This window comes from Cheilinus undulatus, linkage group 14 (genome assembly GCF_018320785.1).
Source record: "Cheilinus undulatus linkage group 14, ASM1832078v1, whole genome shotgun sequence".
NCBI lineage: Eukaryota > Metazoa > Chordata > Actinopteri > Labriformes > Labridae > Cheilinus > Cheilinus undulatus.
This window is the reverse complement of record NC_054878.1, coordinates 48,637,401-48,664,626: the sequence shown is the minus strand read 5'-3', so window position 1 is coordinate 48,664,626 and position 27,226 is coordinate 48,637,401. Positions and strand designations below refer to the sequence as shown.

At 37.5% G+C, this 27,226-nt stretch overlaps 1 protein-coding gene across 4 annotated transcripts; it reads left to right on the top strand.

The window, feature by feature from the left end:
* The first annotated feature begins 1,689 nt into the window (after positions 1-1,689).
* On the top strand, positions 1,690-25,929 carry LOC121520927 (beta-taxilin-like). 4 transcript variants are annotated; one of them, XM_041804518.1, is made up of 12 exons: positions 1,690-1,787; positions 6,606-6,897; positions 6,981-7,053; positions 7,974-8,059; positions 9,722-9,892; positions 11,690-11,884; positions 11,967-12,086; positions 15,062-15,136; positions 17,068-17,160; positions 17,976-18,071; positions 24,291-24,963; positions 25,009-25,929. In XM_041804518.1, the coding sequence occupies exons 2-12, from the start codon at positions 6,676-6,678 to the stop codon at positions 25,497-25,499; spliced, it is 2,295 nt and encodes a 764-aa protein (XP_041660452.1). In that variant the 5' UTR covers positions 1,690-1,787; positions 6,606-6,675; the 3' UTR covers positions 25,500-25,929. The 4 variants fall into 4 exon arrangements, with proteins under 4 accessions (XP_041660452.1, XP_041660449.1, XP_041660450.1 ...); XM_041804515.1 differs by having other exon boundaries at positions 24,291-25,929; XM_041804516.1 differs by lacking the exon at positions 15,062-15,136 and adding an exon at positions 14,941-15,015 and having other exon boundaries at positions 24,291-25,929.
* Positions 25,930-27,226: the final 1,297 nt, after the last annotated feature.

Below are 27,226 nucleotides of genomic sequence, written 5' to 3'. Positions count from 1 at the left end.
CACAATGAAATACAAATGTCACAAAGAAATACAAATGTCACAAAGAAATACAAATGTCACAAAGAAATACAAATGTCACAATGAAATAAAAATGTCACAAAGAAATACAAATGTCACAATGAAATACAAATGTCACAGTGAAATACAAATGTCACAAAGAAATACAAATGTCACAAAGAAATACAAATGTCACAATGAAATACAAATGTCACAAAGAAATACAAATGTCACAATGAAATACAAATGTCACAATGAAATACAAATGTCAAAATGAAATACAAATGTCACAGTGAAATACAAATGTCACAATGAAATACAAATGTCACAAAGAAATACAAATGTCACAATGAAATACAAATGTCACAGTGAAATACAAATGTCACAATGAAATACAAATGTCACAAAGAAATACAAATGTCACAATGAAATACAAATGTCACAGTGAAATACAAATGTCACAATGAAATACAAATGTCAAAATGAAATACAAATGTCACAATGAAATACAAATGTCACAAAGAAATACAAATGTCACAATGAAATACAAATGTCACAGTGAAATACAAATGTCACAATGAAATACAAATGTCACAGTGAAATACAAATGTCAAAATGAAATACAAATGTCAAAATGAAATACAAATGTCACAATGAAATACAAATGTCACAATGAAATAAGGCAGTACACAGGTCACACCTAGACGTGCACTGGTGTATGAAGGCCCTCCAGTGCTGCTTGCAGCCCTGGTTTGTATCGGTCATCCTCCAGTGTGACCTCTTTTACTTTGGTTGCCCTCACCTGTTTCAGCCACTTGTCACAACTGTCTCTAATCACTCCATGTCTATTCAGTGTCTGTGTTGCTCTTCTTCTTTGTCAGTTATAAAGGCAGGCATCTGTGAAGTTTTCAAAAGATTCAGACACAGAGATTTCTCCAGTTTGTCTCAATCTTTTAATGATAACACGGACTGTAGATGTTGGGAGATTCAGTCTTCTCTATTTTATATTGAAAAACATTTTTCAACAATTTTAAGACTCTTTTTTTTTTTTGCATATTTGTAAACTTCCGCTTATCTTCTGAGAAACTCTGCCTTCCTAAAATACTCCTTTTATACCCAGTCATGTTACTGACCTGCTGCCATTCACCTTAGTCCCAAATGCTCCTCCAGCTGTTTTTCATTAGTACTGCTTACTTTTTCAGCCCTTTGTTGCCCTGTCCCTACTTTTTTGGATGTGTTGCTGCCATCAAATTCAAATGAGCTGATATTTTCATTACAGGGTAAAATGTCTCAGTTTAACATCTGATGTGTTGTTTACGTTCGATTATGAATCAAATATGGATTTATGAGTTTTGACAATCATTGACTTCTGCTTTTATTTACATTCTACACAGCGACCAAACTTTTTTGGAATTGGGTTTGTTCATCAAGTCATTCCAGATAAAACAGTTTCAGTCTTTATTGTTTTGGGGCTTCTTTAATAGCTGTAAGGGTTTAATCATCACTTTCATAGAGAACTTTGAACAGCTCGTCCTGTGTGCAATAAGACCTGATGGTGTGTCATGTTGTTATCAAATCACAACTTTATTAACAAATGAGTCAGGAACATTTGCTCCAGCAGGGCCCCTCCCCCCTTCCACAGTCAGGACAGTGAACGCGTCTCTGAGCCTGTCGGGTTATTTTGGGGGTCAGCTGTCGTTCGTCCTGTCAGCAGACCCCCCCCCCCCCCCTTCCTCTGCTCTCTCTCTCTGACTACTCTTCACCTCCGCTCCTTCACTCCACTGATCCTGGTAAGACTCTTTTACTCCAGCAAAACTTACATTTCTGTAAAATCTCAACTTTTTCTGTGTTTTAGCCAAATCCAGCCAAAGAATCATTGATTTTACTACTTTTGTACATCTTTAACAGGATTAAATGTTCAGCTAAATCTCACCTTTTTCCTCTTGGGGCTTTAAAAATAAACTACAGGCTGGTTTTACTAATCACAGTTTTTCCCTTACAAACTGATTTAATATCTGAGACTGCTGAAATGTTCTAACACTGGAAAAACAAGTGGAGCAGATCCATTATGGCCACCATGGTGTCTGAATATTCCTAAAAATCACTTTAGAAGCATTTTGAAAACATATTTCATATTCACCTCCAGTTGTACTACTAAGTATTTAAAGCTGAGTTTCTCTTAAACTGTTGCTACATGATGCACTGGATTTTCAGAGAAAGCTGTGAGGAACGCTTCAACAAGTTCACAGCGTTAATTTTTACAGTCTTTTTCAAAATAAATCTTCAATAATGTAACTATAAAACCCTAAATTATTGCTTTTGAGTGTTGCAAAGAAGATTTCTGTAGGAAAACTTTTTTCTTAAGATATTTGAATGCAGGTAAGACATTTGGCATTTTTAAAACCCACTGTCTCTTAAATGTTAGTGAGTGTTTTTGTCTAAATCATAGACAAAATATGTCATTATTTATTTTGTGGCTCCAGAAGCAGAAGTATGATGTTGAAATGGCATTGGATGAACAATTTAGGCCTTATTTTCAGCTTTTTATACCTTAAAGTATGTTGTAAACTAGACTTGGCGGCTTTTTTAAGTAAAAATGAAATATCTGAATGAAAATTAGAAGCATACACTCTCTAAGATTTAAGATTTTTCAGTGTTTAGTTCAGTGTTACTCAACTCTGCTCAACCAAAGAGCCAAACTGTTGAAAAATGTCTTTGCAAGAGCCACAATCTAAATGGTGAAAGTGGCAAAAATGGGTTCAAGTGGCAATAAAAATAAATGAAAAGTGGCAAAAAGTGGCAATAAAGTGGCAAAAAATGGGTGAAAAGGGGCAAAAATTGAGGTAAAGGTGGTAAAAAAGCAGCAAAAAAAAGAACAAAATAAACAAAAACAAAAGCTTCAAATAGGTGGGAAAATGGAGAAAACTGGCATTAAATGGCAGAAGGCGGCTTAAATTGGCAAGAAGTGGCAAAAAAGAGGGGGAAATGCAAAAAAGCAGGATAAAAGTGGTAAAAATGGGCTAAAAGCAGCAGAAATTGATTAAAAGTGGCAAAAATGTAAAAAAGGCAAAAGTAGCCGGATGCATCCGAGGACCTCCACTTCACACTGGAAGTCGGAAAATCACCGCCATATCTCATCTTCTAATTCCAGAAGACACTTGAACTGAACGTCTTCTTTGTTGTTTTCTCCGTGTGTCGCCGCCATGTCAATAGAGGCAAGTCCACCATAAGGAAATACAAGTAGAAGAAAAATTTGCGAGTTTTCGGGTTAACAAGCACAGCAATAACGTTACATTTATTCTATGATCCAAATTCATTCAAATTCATTTTATTCTGAAAACGTGCACAATCCTTGTCTACTGTATTGAAGTCATACTGTATATGACTTGGCCGACTTGCCTCTGGCAACATGGCGGCGATGTCAGCGTCCGGCCAGCCAATCTGCTTTCACATAGTATGTCTGTGCTCAGTGATACGTGATTTTGTATCATAGATGGATTTGTTAAAATTAATTTGATGTCGTCGCTGTGCTTGTTAACACGAAAACTCACGTATTTTTCGTCTACTTGTATTTCCTTATGTGACGAACTTGGCTCTATTAACACGGCGGCGATGCACAAAGAAAACAACAAAGGAGATTTTCAGTTTAAGGGACTTCCTGTATTAGAAGATGAGATATGGCGGCGCTCATCTGACTCCTGATGTGAAGTGGAGGTCCTCCAATGCATCCAGGTCCCTCTCAAAAAAGGGGCAAAAAATTGCAAATAAGGGTTGAAATGAAGGTTCTTAAGTTCTTACAGCAATGGTACATTGTTTACAAAGCACAAACAGAGCAGGCATTTTGAATGTCCGATGGAAAAAAAACTACATTTTAGTCTAGTTTCAGTCACTAAACTTAGTTTTTGTGGGTTTGTCGTCATCACAGATCTATTTGTGTTAGTCTTAGTCTAGTCTTCTTTTGTCATGGAAAAAAAGGCTGTCGATGAATAGTTTTAGTCATAGTTTAAGTCGACAAAATTAACACTGCTTGCAATGAATATAATGAATGATTTTTTGGGCAATAATATTTCAAATTAAGACACAGATGAGCCACAAATCCTCACAAAAGAGCCACATGTGGCTCAAGAGCCACGCGTTGAGTATCACTGGTTTACTTTATTTTGTGTTCCAGGAAGTAGAAATATGGCACTGAAATGGCATTGATGGACAATTCAGGCCTCACTTTTTGCTCTTTATACCTTAAAATATGTTGTAAACTAGAATTGTTGGGTAGATTTGGCTTTTTAAAGTAAATTTAGAACGTCTGAATGAATATTAGAAACATACACTAAGATTTTTACGTTTTTTTAGTTTGTGGCTTCAAATGCAGAAATATGGCATTGGATGAACAAGTAAAGCCTTTTTTCAGCTTTTTATGCCGTAAAATAAGATGCTAAACTACGCTTGTAGGGGATATAAAGTGTGATGAAATATTCCACCAAAAATCAGACAAATACACTCTCTGAGACTTGGGGTTTTACAGTGTTTAGCTTATTTTGAGGCTTCAGAGGCAGAAATATGGCATTGAAATGGCATTGGATGGACAATTTAGGCCTTAGTTTTGCTTTTTATACCAAAAAAAAGATGCTCAACTACACTTGGTGGGTGGATATAAAGAAATATTCCACCAACAAGTAGACAAATACACTTGCTGAGATTAAGGTTTTGCAGTGTTTAGCTTATTTTGAGGCTTCAGAGGCAGAAATATGGCATTGAAATGGCATTGGATGGACAATTCAGGCTGTGAATTTAGGCTGTGGATGTGAAGTCTTCCATCAAGCCGTTTCTGTGTGCTTTAATGACGTTCATGGTGAAGCTAAGCTCCATTGCTTGTTTTGTACGTGGATGAAGGCCTAAATTCAAGTAAACAAGAATGAGAAACCGGCTGATTGATTAAATGTAATTATTTTAATGCTTGAAATCATTGTTATAGTTCTGATTGTTAACATAATTTGAACTTTAAATCCTCTCCATGTGTTGGTTTAGGTTCTGAGTGTGTAAACATCATCAGGTTGCTCATTTGAATGTGGCTGACGGCTGAAAATGCCAGTAGGAGGAGCTTTGGTTGATTGTGTAACTCGGGGGGAGCCTGAAGTGACGAAACAAACATTACATCAAAAGTAAAGTGTCAAATGTCCATGTTTTGTATTTTCTGTGCTTTCCTGTGTAAACGAGTGTGTTTCCTGCAGTTTGACCATATTTGGGAGCTCTCAGAATAGACGAGACTACAGCAGGTGTGGATCTAGTGTGTGAGTTTGGGTCTGGGGGTCTGTGCGGCCTGCATGTGAGAGAACGGGGGGCTGCTGGGATCACACGGCTAATTTTAACCCACCAGATACAATAACAGAGGCAGCCGTCATGTCGCAACATCGCTGTGAGGATCAACAGCTACTGGACACGCTGCACATGTTCCAGCACACACAAATACACACACAACCATGAAGGGTCATTTTAAAAGCCTTAAAGGGATATTTCACTGTTTTTGAAGTTGGACTGTTTAAGGTACCAACAGTAGTAGTGGCATTCTTCAGTGATTTTAGTGAGGGTTGCTCCTTTAAGGAGGCTTGTAGCACCACATTATGTAATAACGCCGCTTTATGTAATAATGTAATAAGAATAGACCATAAAACAGTGCTGGCTCAAACATACGCATCATTAAAAAACTTGTGAACCCTTTTAATATTTACCCAGAAAGCCTCTGTGTTTTGGTCACTATTTTGCAGGTTTTGGCTATGGGTTACGTGCTCTTGCATAGGGACACACATCCTCTGATTCTTTGTTTTAAAGATGGCTTTAACATGCCTGTTATTAATTTCTCATGGCTGTGAAGTCAGACGTTTGAAAAAAAAAACAAACCTTTTCAGGCTTTTCTAAAATAACGTGTTCACCTGATCTGTCCACATTCTCCCAAAGAATCAGAAAAATCCCACTTCCCCTTTCTCCACCTTTCAGAAAATGTGTGCTGAAACAAGCCGTTCTCAGATTTTCCCTTCATGATGTCATGTGGGGTCTTAGCCCGCCCCCAGGTTCGGTTGGCCCTCCCCTTTTGGAAGAAAGTTAAGCCCTCCCCTCCTGATCCTCCTATCAGCTGGGAGAGCCACATCCATTAAGCCACATCAATTTCCTGAGACGGGCGGAGTCAGACAGCAAACAGAGGGTTTTTAGACATGCAAACATCCAATAATGGAGTGTTTTTTCAGCAACAAAATTCACTGGCATGTTTTAGGGACCTCTGAGACTAATATAAACTAGTCTTACCAGGGTCAAACATGTGACCTTTAAAGAGACTCCTTGGTCCTTTAAACAGACGGACGGTGGCAAAGTGTCAAGAGGACATGGGGGTTTTCAAATTACTTTTTTGTTGCGATTCCATGTGTAGTTATTATTTTTATCAGGTCCTACTTATTCCAAAAAAACTAGGAGGTATCAAAAATGCATAACCAACAAAAGCTCTGGCCTCAGGAGAATTAAACATCAGTTTGAAATGGCAAAAGAAAAGCCTTAAGATTTATTTAAAACATCTGGAAAGTTTCACAAGTCTGTGTGTGAACCTCTTTATGTCCAAACAGCAGAAGTCTGATTGCATTCTGGGTAAGTCCCTATCACCGTGCCCCTCCATTAAGTCCCAGAACTGTGAGGATGGAGACGTCGGTGAAAGCAGCCGAGGTGTTGGTGCCGCCACCCACTGAGGACTCTGAAGTTGAGGAGGCAGCTCCTCTGGCAGCCTGTGCCTCCTCTTCCTCTCCTTCCCCTTCCTCCTCCTCCTCCTCTGACTTCTTCGACCCCATGGAGGAGTTCAGCAGACGTCTGGAGGACATCGTCAGCACTTACGGCTCTGCAGCCAGCGTCCTGGACAAACAGGTGGGACAGGTGGTAGAAACTTTAGAAGAACCATCGCTGATCTCTGCTGATGTGAACGAAGAAAATGATTGTGATCGTTTCAGGGTGGGGTGGAGGCAGAGATGGAGAAGGTGAAGAAGGAAGCTAAAGAAGACCTCACAGTTAACATGGAGACAGGTGAGGAAGAACCAGAGGTGTAGAGATAAACCAACCTGGGAACTGATCCAAAGAAGTGATTGCAGAGCTAGCTGCACTCACTGCCTGGTATCTACTATTTAATCATCTGTTTAAAATGAAAGCAAAGAAACTTCACAGAGAGGGGAGGAATTTTGCTAAGATGCCAAAAACTATAGGTTCTAAATGAACATAGATAAGAAACATTGAAGGTGTTCCACCATCTAAGAGACTTAACCCCCTGAGACCAGCGTCGTGGTATATAAACAGAGGAGACACAGGTTATTTAAAGCTGAAAGACTTTTTAACCATAAATCATAGCCTCTAGCTTTTGCCCCACTGGTAGTCCTCTAGTGTGCCGTTCTAATGACGCTATCCATGCCTTCATCGCTCTTACATCACATTTTCCAGCAAACCTGGAACTAGGCTGGCTTTCAAGGGTCTATAAAGATCAAATCAACACCAGAAACGCTGACACTGTACATCTTTTAATCCAATTTGTTTTTTTGTTTTTTTTTTTTTCCAATTGTTTCTGCTGCTAGCGGCTAATGCTACCTACCAGATTGTTTTTGGACTGTGACAACCAATGGCAGGCTGTGCCGTCATTGTGTCATGCTTTGCCAAACTGAGTTTACATGTAGAAACTGGATTGCCTGAGCAGCTCAGAATGGAGAGAGAGAGACACAGAGAGGCCGTGACGTGGCCCTCTGTGTCACTGCAGACAGGAACTGCATTGAACAACAGCACACAATCAGCAAATTAAAAAAATCAGACTTTTTCTGTTCATATGTGAATGTGTTGAAGATACAGACGAGGATTAGGGCCACTGAAAAAACTGAGACTTTTTTTTTTACTTGTGAGGAAAAAGAATTTAATTTCTGCTGTGTGTGTGTGTGTGTGTGTGTGTGTGTGTCTATCCTCAGAGGTCGCTCTGATCACCAAGAGTCTGAACACACTCAGCTCCCCAGAGCAGAAACTGGAAGAACTGGTGAAGAAGTATGCTGAACTGGTGAGAGTCTGTTTCTATTTCTAGATTTTTAACTTTACATTTGAGTTTTTTATGTTTGTCTGAGTGAAACTACTCAAATACGTCCTCAGCTCTCCAGTATCATTCAACCTTTGCACCTAATGAGCTTATTAAAACTACCAAATGTTGAAATATCGGGAAGATTTTAACCATTTAAATTCCAGTTTTGCTACAAGGAGTAACTGTTGAGAAAAAAATCACAAAAAATAGTGATTTTCCAAAACACGGGTGTCAAACTCAAGGCCCGGGGGCCAAAATCTGGCCCGTGGAACAATTATACCCAGCCCTCAAGATCGCATCATGTTTGTAATCTAACTGGCCCACCAGTATGAAGTCTGCAGATTTCCTCCAGTATGAAAATGTAAACTTAAACTTGATTGTTTAAAATATCCTTGTTTAGCCTTTAAAAACAGAATAATTTGTTTTTATTTCATATTTTCAATTTTGCATCTCAAGATTACGACTCAAATTTATGATTTTACTATTCATTTCATACCTTGACCTTTCCAACTCATAATTTGGATGTAATATGTCATATTTTTTTATCTTTTATCTTGCCAATTTAAAATTTCAAGTCATATTTTGACCTTTTCAGCTCCTTATTTTGGCTTTTTAATCCCATATTTTGACTTTTAAGAACAAGATTTCAATTTTTTCTTATATTTTGACTTTTAAATGACTAATTTTGACTTTTTATATCATATTTGACATTTCACACTCCCGATTTTGAATTTAAGTCATATTTTGACATTTTCAACTCCTTACTTTGGATTTTAATCCCATATTTTGACTTTTAAAAACATGAGTTAATGTTTTCCCATATTTTGACATTTTAAATCACACATTTTTACTTTTTATATCATATTTTGACCTTTTAAACTCCCGATTTTGAATTTAAGTCATATTTTTGACTTTTTAAGTCGTCAAAAATGATTGAATATTTGTGTTTTTTAATTCAGGAATGAAGTTGAAAGAAAGATTAAATTAAAAGATAAAGATTTTAATTGGTATTCTTTATTTCTGCCCGTGCATGGCTTGGAAGGTTAGTTCATTTTAAATCTGGCTTTAGAGAGAAACTAATAATGCACCAGCATCGCTGTTGCTAATCTTTTACATTTCCATAACCATACTACAAAAAAATCTGCCATCACCCGACATTTATTTTTAAAGAAAAAAAAGTCTTTTTCAATAGAAACAGTGACTTCTTGTATTCATACTGGCACTGACAGGGTTAAATCCCCCTATATTTGAATATTTGGTAGTTCTGATCAGGAGGAAGGAATAATCCTAAAACCTTAGAAAAAAATATTATTATATATTTGTCAGGGTTAACCTTAACCCTAGGGTTGTTGTTTTTTAACGTTTTTCTGTTGTTGTTTTTTTTTTTTTTGTGCTGAATGGCCTAATAGGATGCAACATTTAGGCCCATTTAGAAAACTGAACTTGAAATTTCAGAATTTATCAAGAAAAAAATGAAAACCTGAAAAAACATGCCATGCACAGCAACAAAGATAAAAAGTTCCCACAATAGAAATTTAAAAAAATGAAAATAAAAAAACATTCTTAAGAAGAAAAATGTCCAGAGTGACACCGGAGGGTCAATAACTCTCATGCATCTGCTCTGTGATTGTGTGTGCGTTTCAGGCCGCCCAGCGCCGCGCTGACGAGAAGAAGCTTTGCGCGCTGCAGCAGAGGATGTCCCTCCTGCTGGACGAGCGGCAGCAGCTGCAGGCCGAAGGTCACAGCAGCATCACAGCTCGCAGCAAACTGGAGACTCTGTGCAGAGAGCTGCAGGGCTACTACAGCGTACTCAGGGTATGTCTGTCCAGCAGGGGGAGCCACTGACGCTGTGTACTGCAGGGTTAGGTCTGTTAACATTTTACCAACAACACAACATCAAAACTTTCTGCTCTGTCTAAAGTGCTGGAAACCTCGGAGTGTCATCAGGAGAAGAATACCTGGCTTCTAGTTCTGTCCAGCTTTCAGTCAGGCTTTAGAAAAAACCACAGCACTCCTACTGCTGCCACCAAAGTTTATCATGGTACTCTAGACGCCTCAGAAAAGAAACAGGGTAGTGTGTCTCTCCTTATAGATTCCTCTGAGGTCTTTGGCACAGTGGACCACAGGATTTTATTAGACCGTCTAAAACAGTGACACTCAATGTGTGGCTCTCCTGTGATGATCTGTGGCTCTTTTATGTCTTAATTTGAAATATTATTCTCCCAGAAAACCTTAATAAGGAAACTTAAACCTCAGAAATTACCCATTGCAAGTCACACTTATGAGTTTGTTTCCCACACTTGCACAATGGAATTTAATTCAGACTTTACTGTCAACTTCTATTTGTTGTCTATGTATTTCCATTGCCCTTATTTGCAGTTTTTTGCTTTTATTCCATTTTTACTGCTTTTAGCCCATTTTTGCCACTTCTTTTTGTCACTTTCAGCCCATTTTAGACACTTTTACCCTGCTTTTAGCATTTTTTGACCCTTTTTCACCCTTTTTTGCCACTTTTTGCCCATTCAAGCTCAATGGGCAATTAAATGCCACTTATTTCCCATTTTGCCACTCTTTGATGCTGTTTTTGTCCATTTTATTTACTCTTAACTCATTTTTGCTGCATTTTTTCCACTTTGGCACCATTTTTGCCACCTTTAACTTATTTTTTTGGTCATTTTTCACCCATTTTTGCTACTTTCTGCCAGTGTTTGCCGTTTTAACCCCTTTTTGCCACTTCATTTTGTCACTTTTCACCAATTTTTGACATTTTGATCCTGCTTTTTGCAAATCTTTGCTCCCTTTTGCCTTTTTTGCCACTCCTTGCCCATTTAAGCTGCCTTTTGCAATTAGATGCCACTTTTTGCCCATTTCTCTCACCTTTTATCTGGTTTTTGCCCAGTTTAGTCACTTTTCACTCATCGTTTGCCACGTTTTTGTCACTTTGGGACCATTTTTGCCACTTTTTCTCCCAGTGTTTGCTGCAATTTGTCCAATTTTGCTACATTTAACCTATTTTAATTGCCGCTTTTCACCACTTAGATTGTGGCTCTTCCAAATGTATTTTTCAACACTTTGGCTCTTTAGTTAAGCAGTGTTGAGTAACACTGGTCTAAAAAACTACAGGGGTCCCAGGGGTTTGTAAACTTTATCTCAGTGGTAGAACCTAGACTGTTCAATCAGAGGGTGTCAAATCCATAAAGGGGTTCCTCAGGGTTCGGTTTTCAGACCGCTCTTATTCACAGTATAAACTGTCTTGGACAGAATGTTCCATATGCATACTTTCATTTTTATGCTGGTGATACCATTATTTGTTGCTGCGCCTGCACAAGCTTTTTTAAATCTTCAGCATTATTTTGATTTAAGATCTTTAAACTTTGACCTCAGTGGGACTAAAAGGTTAAATGAATTTTTAAAAACACACTATTTAAGCACTAACATTCTTGGTGCAATAGAAAAGAGAGAACCAAAGTCTAAGTGACCTGAAAGATGATTAGTGTCTAAAAAAAAAAACAAAAAAAAAAACAATCAGGGTAACCCTAACAGGAAGACACCACTCTAAATGAAAAATAGAAACAGTAAAAACCCATCATCCTTTCTATCCCCTCCCTCCAGGATCAGACCCTGAAGCGCTGCAGGGAGGAGGAGGAGAAGCGAAAAGACATAACCGGACACTTTCAGACCATGCTGGAAGAGATTCAGACTCAGATCGAGCAGCACAGCTCACGAAACGACAAGCTGCACCATGAAAACATGAACCTGACGGAGAAGCTGGAGAGTCTGATGAGCCAGTGTGAGATGAGGGAGGAGGTGAGAGGGCTCAACAGCACGTCTGCTTTCTCATCTTTGATGGATAAAACGAGGGTCTGACTCAAACGTCTTCTTCCTGCAGAGTTTGGAGAAGATCAACCAGCGTCGCGATCTGCAGCAGAAACTGACTGAAGCCAAACTGCAGCAGGCCAACGCTCTGCTGGCCGAGGCCGAGGAGAAACACAAGAGAGAGAAAGAATACGTAAGTTTATACAAGCGGGAACGTCCAGACACTAAAACCAGCAGAGATAACAGTCACATTCGAAAGTCTCAGAGCTGTTTGACTAGGAGCCAGACATGAAATATTGCTTTTACTTCCCCGTACACACTGTCAGTATTTTCTCAGACTTCTGAAGCGTTTCATGTGAGTAAGTCTTTCCTCAGAACCGCTGAAATATGATGAAAATTCTACAACAGTGGCACGCACTTTTCACTTCAAGTTAAAACCTGTGATATACCTGCAGAGAAGAGGGAGATGCAGAAAGAGATCAGAGACTGGTACAGGAAAAAGAGGATAGGGCAAGAAGGAAAGATAGAATAGAAGATGTAGAAAGAAGAGGAATAAGACAAAACAGAGCAAAGGAAGATGAAGAAAGAAGAGGAGGGTGATGCAGTCAAAGACATGAGGGGAGAAGCAGAGACAGGAAAGGGGGATAAAGTATGGAGCTATTATTGTTGCAAAGGTATTTGCAAATTCCTACAAAGATCTGTGCACAAATCTGCATTTGCGTAGCTAGATTTACAGCAGAAGTCAGATGTAACTGATGGATCTGAGATTTGACAACTTGAAGCATAAAAGAGTGAACCAAAATGAACTGAGTCCACACTTACAAACCGGTCTAGATCAGTGATTCTCGACGGGTGGCTCTAGAGCCACATGTGGCTCTTTTGTGACTATTTGTGGTTCTTTTATGTCTTAATTTTAAATATTATTCCCCAGAAATCCCTATAAAAGGGAGACTTTTTTGCCCATTTTCCACAATTTTTTTTGCCACTTTTCACCCATTAAGCTACCTTTTGCCATTAAATACCCCTTTTTCCTACTTTTTGCCCATTTTGACACTTTTTGGAAACTTTTTACCCATTTTTTTGTCACTTTTATCCCATTTTTGCCCCTTTTTAATATTTTTCCTCTAAATTTTCACCTATTTAAGCTTCCTTTTGCCATTGAATACCACCTTTTTCCTACTTTTTTGTCCATTTTGACAGTTTTTTTTTGCAAAGTTTTACCAATGTGTTTGCGACTTATATCCCCTTTTGCCCCTTTTCACATAATTTCTCCCAATTTCAACCATTTAAGCTACCTTTTGTCATTAAATACCCTTTTTTCCTAGTTTTTGCCCATTTTAGCTACTTCTTGTTGCCACTTTAATCTTATTTTTGCCATTTTTCACCATTTTTTGCCACTTTACACCCATTTAAACTATCTTTTGCCACTTGATACCACTTGTTTTCTTTTCCCCATTTTGACTTTTTTTTGCTTTTTTTTACCCATTTTTTGACACTTTTTTCCCATTTTGCCCCTTTTCACCATTTTCTCCTAATTTTCACCCATTTAAGCTACCTTTCACCATTAAATACCACAATTTTCCTACTTTTTTGTCCATTTTAACTACTTCTTTTTGCCACTTTTATCCAATTTTTGCCCTTTTCACCATTTTTTGCCACTTTTCCACCATTTAAGGTATCTTTTGTCATTAAATACCACTTGTTTCCTCTTTTTTTGCCAGTTTTTGTCACTTCTTTTTGCCACTTTTATCCCATTTGGCTATCCTTTGCCACTTAATACCTTATTTCCTATTTTTACCCATTTTTGCCACTTTTCACTTAATGTTTTTGCCATTTGTCAAATATTTTTTTTAACCATTTTACATCCCCTATACCTCTTTAATTTGTCACTTCTCACCCATTTATTGCTACTTTCTGACCCCTTTTCCACTTTTCCTCCCCATTTTTGCCCCTTTTCATCCATTTTTGTTGCTTTTTGAACATTTTTGCCACCTTTAACTTACTGTTATTGTACTTCAAGCTGTTTTTGCTTCACTGCTTAGATTGTGGCTCTTGCAAAGGTATTTTTCAACAATTTGGCTCTTTGGTTGAGCAGGGTTGAGTAACACTGCTCTAGATGTTTGCAGATTTGTGCACACATTTGTGGATTTGTGCACACATTTGTGGATTTGTGCACACATTTGCAAATCTACCTATGCAAATGCAGATTTGTGCACATGTCTTTGTAGATATTTGTACATACATTTGCAACAATAATAGCTCCATAATAAAGAAACAAGAGTAAAATGGAAAAAAAAAAAAGAAGAGGGAGATGCAAAGACAGAAAAAAGTAGCAGAAAACGAAGGAAGAGATGCAGAGAAAACAAGAGGCAGATGTAAGAATGGAGGAAAGAAGAGGGCAAAAAAGTAGAAGAGAACAGTGCAGGGAAAGAAGGAGATGATAATGCAGTTGAAGACAAGAGGTGTAGAGAAAGAAAAGAGGGAGATCCAGAAAGAAGAGTAACATGTAGAAAAGAGAAGAGGCAAATCTGAGAAAAAGGAGAAGCAAACAAAGAAGGGGGCAGCAGAAAAAGGTGAGAGGTGCAGTTAAAGACAAGACGGAGATGCAGGGAGATGTCCAGAGAACTGGGATAGAGATTCTAGAATAAAGAAATGGGGAATTCAAATATGAAGAAGAGGGTAATGCATAAAAATGCAGAGGAGGAAGACAGAGAAAGAAAGAGGAGATACAGATAAAAAGAGAGAGAGAATAGGGAGATGTAGATGAAGGAGGGCGAGGAGGAAGAAAGGAAAGTAACGTGCAGGATGAAAGAGCAGGGAAACAGAAAGAAAGAAAAAAGAAAGGACAGCATACTGTAAACGATATTTACAGTATATAAGAATTTTTACTTGTTCTCTGTCTTTATCTAGAAAGTGAAAAGCTTTCTAAAAGTGTAAATGACTTTTAACAGCCTCAGGATGTGTGGAGAGCATTTGTGACTCTGCTATAACAGCTGTGTGCACTGAAGGCCCCTCAGATTGACTCTGTATTGTCTCTGTCGCCGTAGTTGCTTAGGGAGGCTATTGAAAAAACAAAGAAATGCTTCGCTATGAAGGAGCAGGAGCTGGCCATGAAGAAGAAGGTAAAGAATCGTCTGTAATGTGTCTCTGTCTGTTCTCTTTAACCAGTTACTGGTTCAGGCTGCTGAGTGGAAACTGCAGGCTCAGACATACAGAGAGCAGGGGACTGTCATGCAGGCGCAGGTGAATATTCACTGACATAACTGACATGCTGAGGAGTAGGACGGGTAGAGGAGGCAGGTCATTGAGGCGCAGCCAATGAACAGGACCCTTACACTCTGGCCAATGCAAAACTGAAATAAACGCCTGAACACAAATGATGTCTGCAAACACCTCCCATGAATTCAGATCTGATTCACAATAGAGAATAAACATCATATCAGATGTTAAACTGAGACGTTTTAACATTTTAGGAAAAATATTAGCTCGCTTTGATTTGATGGCAGCAATACATCCAAAAAAGTAGGGACAGGGCCATGTTTACCATTGTGCATCCCCTCTCCCTTTAACAACAGTCTGTAAACGTTGATGGAGAGGAATGTTGTCCCATTCTAAACTAAAAAAAGCACCAGGAGAGCACAGCCCTATCTCCCGATAGAGAAGAATCCTTTAAAAAATTCCTGGATCCGTCCCCATGTGCCCCCCACCACGGCATTCATAGATTACTCCCTCCCAGGTGGGGTGGAAACACGGTGAGGCAAAGCATTGGCTTCGCTACGGGTGCCAACAGATGCACCCACAGTCTCACTGGATGACTGGAAGTCATGTCAGAGGGTGAATATTCCTCTATTCCTCCCAGCATTGTGAGTATTCTCGCTACAATTCTCTGTCTTTCTCTCTGTTATGCTCCGAATCATCTCTTCGACCGGGAGTGCGTCTTTCAAACTCTATAAACTCCAAAACTTTGAATAGAAACACACCCACAAATGCTGCTGGGATTGAAGTTACTCATATCCGCCATCTCCTGGTGTAAAGTGGTAACAGCGCAGACCTCCACCATTAGCCCTATCTCCCAATAGAACAGAATCCTTTAAAACATTCCTGGATCCAGACGGTGATCTGGATCACTCCCAAAATCTAATCAGTTCTTCCTTATGCCGTTTGTGACATTTCCTGAAAATTTTATCAAAATCCATCCACAAATTTTTGAGTTATGTTGCTAAAAAACAAACAAACAAACAAACAAACAAACAAATGAACAAACAAACAAACAAACAAACAAACAAACAAACAAATGAACAAACGAACAAACAAACAAACAAACAAACAAATGAACAAACAAACAAACAAACAAACAAACAAACAAACAAATGAACAAACAAACAAACAAACAAACAAACAAACAAACAAACCCACCCGATCACATAACCTCCTTAGTGGAGGTAAAAATGAAAGATGAATATTTATTCCTCATTTTTTGGGTTAGATATTTTCATTAACTTCAGTCCTGATTAGTTATTTTTAAGCAATTTGTGGACATTTAACCTTTTAAATGCCAGTCTAAATGCATGGCTTCTTTGTTTTATATAAAAATCACACATGAAGGTTGTTTTTCTAAATGAGAAATGTTCTGGCATGGGTATTTTTCTTCTTAAATCATACCTTTGGATATGTCAGTGATAAACAACATACAGTATTTTGTTGCCTTTTTAGTTTTTGCACAATTTCAGATTTAAAATTTCCTACCACACTGAGCCATTCACAGCAAAAACATCCCATTAGTCCCATTATAGATCACTTTTTTGAATCCCAGTGACGTAACAGAAAATAATCTGTGATGTCATTTTGGAGAAAAGCTGTTAATATTAATGCGAAATTTAAAGATTTATTTAAATCCAAAACATACCCAGGAAAAACTTAACAAAACACACTCTATGCAGGACCAGCCAAAATGAGTGGCAAATAAAAGTTCTAAAAACCCATCCTTACAGTTAAAAAGTCCAGAGTGATACCAGAGGGTTAAAGACGCAGAAGAAGACAGACAAGGTAAAAGTAGGATTATCCCAGAAATGCTAGCTGCTGAGATGTTCTAGCTGTGTTGTATGGTTTTGTGCTTTGGCTGTTTTCTTTTGTACTTCCTCCCAAAGTCATACATTCTGTTTTCCCTTTCACAGCTCACCCTTTATGCTCACAAGTTTGACGAGTTTCAGGAGACTCTGGCAAAAAGCAATGAAATCTACGTCCGCTTCAAAAAGGAGATGGATAATGTGAGTGTTTGAAGCCTTGTTAGAATAAATGATTCTGCCTTAAAGAGCCTGTAAAGTCAAATAACACTCTAGGAATGTTGGAATCTGTTTACTGAAAACATGAGAAAACTCTGAGATCTACATGTGACTGAATTCTGGATTTAGACTGTTTGAAAGTTTTTCACCTCTTTCCTGGCTGGGTTTAATGTGGGCGGGGCTAATATGTGGGCTGACGATGTCACCGGCCCACAGTGAGGAATGACCCCGCCCCTCTAACACCCCAATCTAAGATCACAGAGCAGTTCGTCTCCGTCCAGCCTGTTGTTAGCTGATGTCTCTGCCTTTATTCAAGTTATCAGTCAGTTAAATGCTGTTTTTGTTCACTGTGAGGTAAATCTACCAAATCTATCAGCCACAGTGGTCTATGGATCACTGACAGCATCAGAACAGAGACTGGAGACAGGTCGTACTCCTCCTGAGTGGGCGTGGCTTCAGCTCATTCAACAGACACGCCCACACCATCCTGGAGCAGATGTTACTGCCTCATTTTTCATGATTTTGAAGCTTAATTTTATAAACTTAGAGATGTTTGATCTGACTGAAATTTGACCTGGAGGTTCATAACACAGCGAGCTGTCATACAGAAAACCTAAATATGGATTTATTTTCACTCTACAGGCTCTTTAATAGATTTTCTTAATGGAATATATGAGTAGAAATTGGCTTTAGAAAGCTGTGTACCCTTGAATTAAATGTTCAAACTGGCTCCTTGTCTTTAGGGTGTTTGTTTTATTGTTGTAACGGTGATATTTGACTTGGAGCTGTCCCTGTTTCAGATGTCAGAAAAGATGAAGAAAATGGAGAAAGAGTCAAATCTGTGGAAGACAAGATTCGAGAACTGCAACAAAGCTCTGACTGACATGATTGAAGAGGTTTGTGACCGAGCTCCTCGTAGCTCTGACCTTAAATCTCCATAGACCCATGGATGCATACGGCAACATCTGAGCTTGATGTCATCAACTTTAAATCCTCCTAAAGTTAGAGACAAAAATATGGAACATCTGAGCGTCAGTGAAATGATTTCAAACGTGACTAAAACACGTATTCGTCTGTACGCAGGGCTTTGGTTGTCTCATTACTCATTTATTGTAGTATTATTATACTTCAGTCCAAAATTTTGAGTTTCCATATTAGTAATGTTTATACGTTACTCTTATTGCCATGGTTATTAGATGTTTTTAACCTCATTTTTCTATCCCATTATATTATTTAATTTTTTATTTTTTTTTATTTTATTTATTTTGCACAATTATGAAATACACAAAAGACAAAGATGACAAATTATATGAGGTGCAGGGAGAGGCAAAAAACCCAAAGGGCTTATTTGAAGCCTCCACCTAAAGGATATTAAAGTTACACAATATTATATGCACGTATAACATACAAAAAGAAAGAAAGAAAAAAAAATTATAATAAATAAATAAAAATAAACAAAAAACAAGTTACTCGGAAGTTATGACAAGCTTGCAACAACAATTATAAAAAGAAAGAAAAATAATAAAAAATAAGAAGATTACATAGAAAATGTGAGTGGTGTGTATGACTGTGTGTGAGTTCTATGAGGGATTGTATTGCCAATGACTCAAGGGATAAAGATAAAAAAACAAAAAAATAATTTATAAAATGTACACATAACTGGCATGAAAAAGAGAATCTATTTCAAAGCAGTTATTAAATGATCCTTTAAACATCTTTTATAACAATTTGTAGAGGAACATTTCTTTAGCAGATGAGAAAAGCTATTCCATAGTTTGGTACCTCTATACCTGAATGAAAATTGACCTCTGCAAGTAAGAATTTTTGGATGATGAAGATCAGAAGAATGACGAGTAGAATAAGAGTGAACCATTGAGTTTTCTTTGAAATATATTTTAAACTGTTCAGGAATATTCCCCTCACTTGAAAGTATCTTGTAAATAAATACACATATTTGAAGAACATTAATGTCATAAATGGTAAGAATTTTGAGTCTCTTCATTAGAGGAACTGATGATGTACGTGACTCAGACCGGGTTGCAATTCTAACAAAATGTTTCTGGAGGACCAAAGTTTTGTGAAGAGTAGTAGTAGATGTACTTGCCCAAATTAAGTTACAATATGAAAGATAAGGATAAATTAAACTGTAGTAAAGAGTGAGGAGACAATTAGTAGTGACCAGGTGACTAACCCTCCTTATTATACCAATAGATTTATTTATTTTTCTGTTAACCCAGTCAATGTATTCTCTCCAGCTCAAAGTCTCATCAATAATAATTCCCAAGAATTTTGTATTTGACACTTGAGGCATCTTAACAGACTCAATTGAAATTTGAGATAGGTTCTTGTTATATGACTTTTTACCACTGAAAATAATAAAATTTGATTTTTTTATGTTCAAAGATAGTTTATTTAATCTGAACCAATCAGAATAAGCAGTTAAACCAATATTAGCATTCTTAATTAAAGAACTAAAATTTGGATGAGATAGAACTAAGGTTGTGTCATCTGCAAACATTATTGGCAAAGCACTATCTGAAACACTCGATAAGTCATTTAAGTAAATGAGAAATAATAAAGGTCCAAGAATGGAACCTTGTGGAACCCCACAGAATAATCTAGCTTTGTCAGAATAGCAACCCTGAACACAGACACACTGTTTTCTGTTAAAAAGATAATTTTTTAACCATTCATATGTAGTATCATGAAAACCATATTTATGCAGTTTGTCCAAAAGAATATGATGGTCAACTGTATCAAATGCTTTTGAGAGGTCTAAAAATATACTACAAGCAAATTCATTATTATCAAGTGCAGAGGTGACTTTGTCAGTCAGATGAAGCAGAGCCATATATGTGGAGTGATTTCTGCGAAATCCATACTGGTGCTTATAAAGAATTGTGTTAGAATCTAAATGAAAAAGAATCCTTTTGTAGACAATTTTCTCCAATATTTTCGAAAAACAAGGCAAAATAGATATAGGTCTATAATTATTAAAACAATGTGTATCACCTGATTTAAACAAAGGAATAACTTTGGCAACTTTTAAATCCTCTGGTACAACACCTGATTTCAAAGACAGGGAAAAGATGTGAACAAGAGGCTGCAATATTGACTCTTTCACCTGCTTGACAAGGAATGCAGAAATGTTGTCATGGCCAGCAGAAGATGTTTTTAGTTCATCAATTATGTCACTTATCTCCTGAAAATCAGGTGGCTTAAAAGATGAAACAATTGGAAACCCAATTGGAATAAAATCCAATGGATTACCTTGACAAGTATGAATTTTATTTGCCATTTCAGACCCAATATTAACAAAGAAACTATTAAATTTGTTAACTATATCAAATAAATTATCAAAAGAATTTTCCCCATCCAAAAAGACGGAAGGTAGTTCTGATGTTGTATTTTCTCTCTGCAGTAGTTGATTTATCACCTTCCATGTAGTTTTAATATTTTTTGAACACTTCTGAAAGTTTTCACTGAAGTATTTTTTTTTTGCCGATCTAATGGAATGAATATATTTATTTCTAATGGATTTATATATACCATGAGTAAGAGGAGTAGGATTTAAAATATATTTTCTATATAGTTTGTTCTTTTTCCTCAATAGTTTTAGTAACTTAGCTGTAAACCAAGGCTTATTAAAGTCTTGACTGTATTTCTTGTTAGAATTGCCTATTGGAAAACATACATTAAAGCAAGAACCAATGATCTCCATAAAATTTTGATATGCAAGATCTGCATTGTTTTCTTTATATAAGTCATCCCATAGAATACTGGCAAGCATTTCTTTAAATTTAGAAATGTTTGATTTACTCATAATTCTTTTGTGCATATTTTTCTTGGTATGTTTAACTCTATTCACCTTTTTTAAAGAGTATTGGAATATGGGAAAATGATCTGATAAGTCTGAATACAAGACCCCAGATTTCATTCCCTCATTCAAAGAATTAGTAAAGATGTTGTCAATAAGAGTTGCTGAGTTTTCTTTAACTCGTGTAGATTTATGTATGAGAGGAAAAAAGTAACTAGAATAAAGAATATTGAGAAAATCCACAGTATCTGATTTATTGTTGAAAAGGTTTATATTGAAGTCTCCTAAAATATAGCAGAGTTTTTCTTCACTGTTTATCAGGTCAAGAGAACAAGACAAACTTTCATTAAAATCTTTGATGATAGAGTCAGGTGGCCGATAAATAACACCAACGATAATGTTCTTTCCATTAGAATTAAAGATCTCTATAAAAACAGATTCCATCTCAGCTTTATCTGATTTCAGAGAGAGATCATTTCTAATTTTAAACTCATAGTCATCATGAATAAACAGAGATACTCCACCTCCAGATCTATTCTGTCTTAGATAGTGAACCGAATTATACTTAGGTAATTCAAAAATATCTTTAGAATCCTCTTTAAGCCATGTTTCTGACAGGGCAATAATAGAAAAAGTATGTTCAAGTGAAAATATATAATGAAGGAATTTGTCATAGTTACTAGAAAGACTTCTTATATTCAGATGAAAAGTAGAGAATACATTAGTAGGCATAGAAACACATAAGTCATTAAACTGGGTTTCATTATAAAAACTACAGAGGTTTGAGGTATCAAGTGATGAAAAAAAATTTAGATCTGGGTCAAAATCAAGATTATAAGAGTCAATGTTAGAGGCATCAAAGGGGTTCAAGGTTTGACCTTCGAAATTGGATTCATTGTAGTCCATAGTGAGTATTAAAGAGGAAAAAAAATGGAAGTGAAAAGTTTGATTTTAAAAAATTAAAAATATACATATATATATAAGAACCTAATGGTAGAAACTAAAGAAACAAAGTCTAAGCACTGGCCTTCCTTTGTTGCGAATGGTTTGTGGTAGGTGGATGGACAATAAGTTTGTCATATCTCAAATATGCGCTATCATGGACAGTTGCATGGTTAGATGTATTTATTATATCATCACTATCATTAAATCTCAAGTTTTCAAATAACATTTAAGTGTTTAAAATACCTTTAAAGATTGATACTATTTCTTTTCATGGTTGTTTTACATTTTTAGCCTTTATATCTATTTCTTCTTATTATAATTATTCAACATGAACCTTCATTTTCATCTCATTACATTAGTAATTTTATAGTTGTGTCATATTTGGGTTGTGCCATCTTCATCATTCAATCAGTGTTTTGAACCAACATTTTAGCGTTTAAATTACCTTTTTGTTTGTATTTATATTTACTTCTCATCATCATGATTATTTTTCCTTTTGTTCTGACAAGATCATTTTGGTTATAATATATGTTGATATTTTATAATTATCATTCAAGTCACATTTTAGTGCTGAAATTATATTATATCCTCCTGGGACCTGAGCTTTTGTTTGAATGCATTTTTTTATTTATCCCACTTATTTGGGATAATTTAGACCCAATAAGTTCACAAGCTCAGCCTTTACTCTGAATAAGAATTAATCTATACCAGAAATGAAGTTCATATATATCAACACAAAATCCCTAAAATCTTAAAGAACCGAAAATATCTGCGAAAAGTTCTGAAAAACATATTTCTTTAAAATGTTGTGGAAAAAACACCCCTAAATTTCTTTGAATAATCCACAAATGTTTCAATAAAACTTGATCATAAAGTCTAAATTTTTGTTTAAAAAATCCCCCAAATATTCGATTTACATTCCTGAAAAATTCTTAAAGCAAATTCCCTAAAATGTACAAATGTATTCCCCCAAATTGCATGAAAAATTATGGAAATTTTCTCCAAATATCCCTTCCCACTTCTCAGTCAAATTCCCAAAATTGAAAAATAAATGTCCAAAGTTTCAGTGAACATAACGGAAAATTTTGAAGCAAATTATCCCCATATAAGACAAATAAAATTTCCAAATACATTTTCTAAATTAACACAAAATTACTTAAAATTGAAAAAAGACAATCCTCAAAACAGTTTTTCATGCAATACTGAAAATTTTAAACACAAATATACTTCCAATCAAGCTTCAAAAATTACACAGAGGTCTCCCAAATTTCCATAGAAATTCTTAAACATTTCCAAGACATAATCCCAAAATTATCAATGAAAATTCCTGAAAATTGGATAGCAAATTCTCCCAGTATTTCAAATGAAAAACATAAACTTCAACGGGCCGAAAGTGGACAAAAACTCTAGTAGCAGACATGAATACTAATGTAATTTGGTCTGAAAGCCAGGATATATTGTCCTTCTATGTGTACGCAGGGTCTTAGGATATATTTAGATGTATTTACTATTTGGTTATTTTACTTTTAACCTCATTTTTCATTCAATTATACTGAAAATTCCAGTTTGCAATTTTATGGTTATCTCATATATAGTGGTTTTAATATAAACTTAGCAAAAAAGTGAGGAAATTTGTGATTGGTAGATTGTTTCTTTGTTGCTTCTTGGTAATAAATCTTATACCGTTGAAAAGCCTGTTTATTTCCCTTTTAAATGATGCCACATTTGTAAGGAACATGCCTTTGTGGGATGAGCAGCAGAGCTGAGGATGTGGGTTGCGCCCATGAAAAATTTGCCAAATCTTCTCTGCCAACCCCAAACAGCTGATTCTTCCACGGACTCTTGTTTGGTGTTCGGTGGATTGGATGATTGAAGTTTGAAGAAACAAGACATTTTGACAATTTAACAGTTTATTCATTTAACAAACAGGAGCCTCAGCAGCGTGTTGAAGAACCATACACAGCCACAACAGCCTGGCTCCTCCTCCTCAACACACATCACCATTCAGTCTGCTAATGTGGACTAACAGAGTAGACTTTTTTTCATATTTTGTGAAGAAGATGTTTTTTAATTGAAAATTTACAAGATAGATGAATCAAAATCATGAGAAAATAATGTTTCAAACAAAAGAAACACCCTTTTTTAATCTTTCCAGAACTTTTTTTTCATAAGGCTGACTTAACTTTAGTAATATGTTGATTATAAATAACAGAGAAGGCTCTTCTTATCTCAAATACATGCTATTGACTTTTATACCTCTTTAAATAATAATTTTATTTTGTGTTAACATTTACATTTGCATATTTATTCCTTGTTTGACTGTTTTTATTTTTTGTGTCACATCTTCCTCCAGAGAACTGAGAAAAGCAAAGAGTACGACCTGTTTGTCCTGAAGATCCAGAAGCTGGAGAGGCTTTGCCGCGCGCTGCAGGAAGAGAGGGTCGTCCTCTATGAAAAAATTAAAGATGTCCGCAAAACTAACTCCAAGATCTCCCGCACTTCTGCCGCTGACGACAACACCAACCCCGAGAGCGCTGAAAAATCTGCCATGCTGACCCCTGATGACCTCCAGGAGCTTCAGCAGATCCAGGAGGAGGACCCCGTCTTGACAGAGGACATGAGCCGTCTGAAAGAGCAGCAGACCAAGCTGAAGGAGTTCGCTGCCGCATTGCTGGGGACACCCAGTGACAATGAAGAAGAGGACCACGGAGATTTAAATCCTGATGAAGACGTGATGGCTTCTGCATTCATCCAGTTCACAACCAAATCTAAGGCCAAAGAAGGAGTGGTAGAAGACAAATGGGAGAAAGTCGAACCAGAAAAAGAACCAGAGGCTGAAAAAGTTCAAACCATCATCAGCAAAGAAGACGAGCAGCCTGTAAAACCAGATCAGGAACACCCAGCTGAGCTGGCATCAACATCAGAGCCTGAGAAAGTCCACATTAGTCCACCAGCTGATACAAAACCAGAAGCAACAGAAGCTGAGATCAAACCAGCAGCCCCGGTGGAAGTCAATAAAGTCCCAGATGAACCAGTAAAAGTTCCAGAGGAAGCCCCAGTAAAAGTCCCAGATGAACCAGTAAAAGTTCCAGAGGAAGCCCCAGTAAAAGTCCCAGATGAACCAGTAAAAGTTCCAGAGGAAGCCCCAGTAAAAGTCCCAGATGAACCAGTAAAAGTACCAGAGGAAGCCCCAGTAAAAGTTCCGGATGAACCAGTAAAAGTACCAGAGGAAGCCCCAGTAAAAGTCCCAGATGAACCAGTAAAAGTACCAGAGGAAGCCCCAGTAAAAGTCCCAGATGAACCAGTAAAAGTACCAGAGGAAGCCCCAGTAAAAGTCCCAGATGAACCAGTAAAAGTACCAGAGGAAGCCCCAGTAAAAGTTCCGGATGAACCAGTAAAAGTACCAGAGGAACCAGTAAAGGTACCAGAGGAAGCACCAGCCAAATCAGAACCAGAGCCCTGTAAAAACACTCCTAAGTCGACTCCCCTCTCCAACGCAGAACCGTCCAAGAAGCAGACAGCAAAGAAAAAGAAGAAGAGGACCCCCAAGAGCGCCAGCTAAAGCTGAGCAGAAGAGATGAGTGTGGGTTAAACGATACTGAGTAGTGTTTGTGCTATAGTGCCTTTGCACATTTACAAAGGTTAAAATATTTAGTTTGTCCAAACTGGTGCAGGAGAAATGATGCTGTAATCATTTTCTCATGATTCTCAGTGAAACCAGAGGCAGACAGACATGAAACCAACTGTTTTAACAGTTTGAATATTTGAGTTTAGTTTTGGTGTGCTGGAGGGAACTAGGGGCTTTGCTGAGGAACTAATGATTACATTGAACATGTGATTTTTCTGTATGACATATGAAGTGCTGAATAAAGTAGTTATTTTTGTCCTTATGTAAAGGGAAAAGCCCAAACCATGCTGGTGTCCATGCCAGTAAAATCAAAGTAAACTTGAAATCACTTTGCAACTCCAATAAAGTACTTTTTAAAACTTTCTACACTTGTTATTCCCCTTTTGATTACTTTTTAATCAAATACTGACCTTCCTCACACAGCTGATTGATTGGAGAGAACCATATCTGTCATCGGAGGGGGAGCCATCTTGCAAAGCTCCAAGCAGATACGCTTTCCTGGTCAGAGAATAATCGGACCAGTCAGTGTAAAGGCCCGAACGTACTCAAGCGTACTGTGAGCAAAGGGGAATGTCCGCAGTCATCAGAGCTTCCACAGTCGAGCGCACTGCGGCGTAGTAGTTTCCTGTGAAATTTCCCTGAAATCCTACCACAATCCTTGTGCATTGTTTACGTCTTTCTGTCACGGCGTCCTACACTGACGGCGAGGAGGAGGAGCGGCTCTGCCTGCTGGCTTTGCAAAGCAATAAAATGAAGAGACAGTGGTATGTACGGCCATTAAATGCCACAAGAGGCGAGGAAGGGGAGTATGCCATGTCGGTGGAGGACATGCGAAGCATTGATGTGGAGAAACAAGTACGAAATGCAGGTCAGTGTCACATTTAATGCAGGTCAATGTGAAAACTACATGCCGAGCAGTGTTTTATGTGACACCAGTGCATGGAGAGGAATCCACGCGGTCGTAAAATTTGAGCTTTGTGCGCACGGGCCTTGAGGACGTCCGCTTTGAGTCCTCTGCAGAGTCTGTCCTGCGTACGTTCCAGCAGAGTATGTTTGGGCCTTTAAAGATGTTCGTGTCTATTTCCCCTATTCGCCTAAACACTCATTGAAATTCCGTTTGACTGACTAGTCTAAAGAGGAGAAAAACCTAAGAAAAGTCAAATTCCTCACAGGGTCATTGTGTCAGCAGGTGTGACGTTACCCTGATGTACTCTCTGAAGTGTGGCTAACATTAGCAGCTAGCACCACCAGCCTTAATCCCTCTTTCTAGATTTATATCATGCTTTGACGTTTAGCCTCTTTTCACCTTGGTTGGAAGTTATATGTGAGTTCAACCCTCGCCAGCCTACACACCACTTTATTTACATTTACTAGTTTAGCCACTGGATTGTCCAGACTCCATGTCCGTCATCAGGCGAATCCATCTTGCGAAGCTCTCGTCTGCTACGTTTGTGGTGAACCAGACGCTGTTTGGACCAATCAGCATGGTTTGAGCCGAACAAGGCGGTGGCAAGGGGCGGGGTTTAGTTGCACCGTGAGCCAACAGCAACTTCCCAGTTACTCGCGGTTAGCTCAGTGGAGTATAGCGGCAGTTTTATCACAACTGGACCACATCTCTTTATACGACAAAGAGCAGAAAACAGCACTGAAAGCTTTTCCTG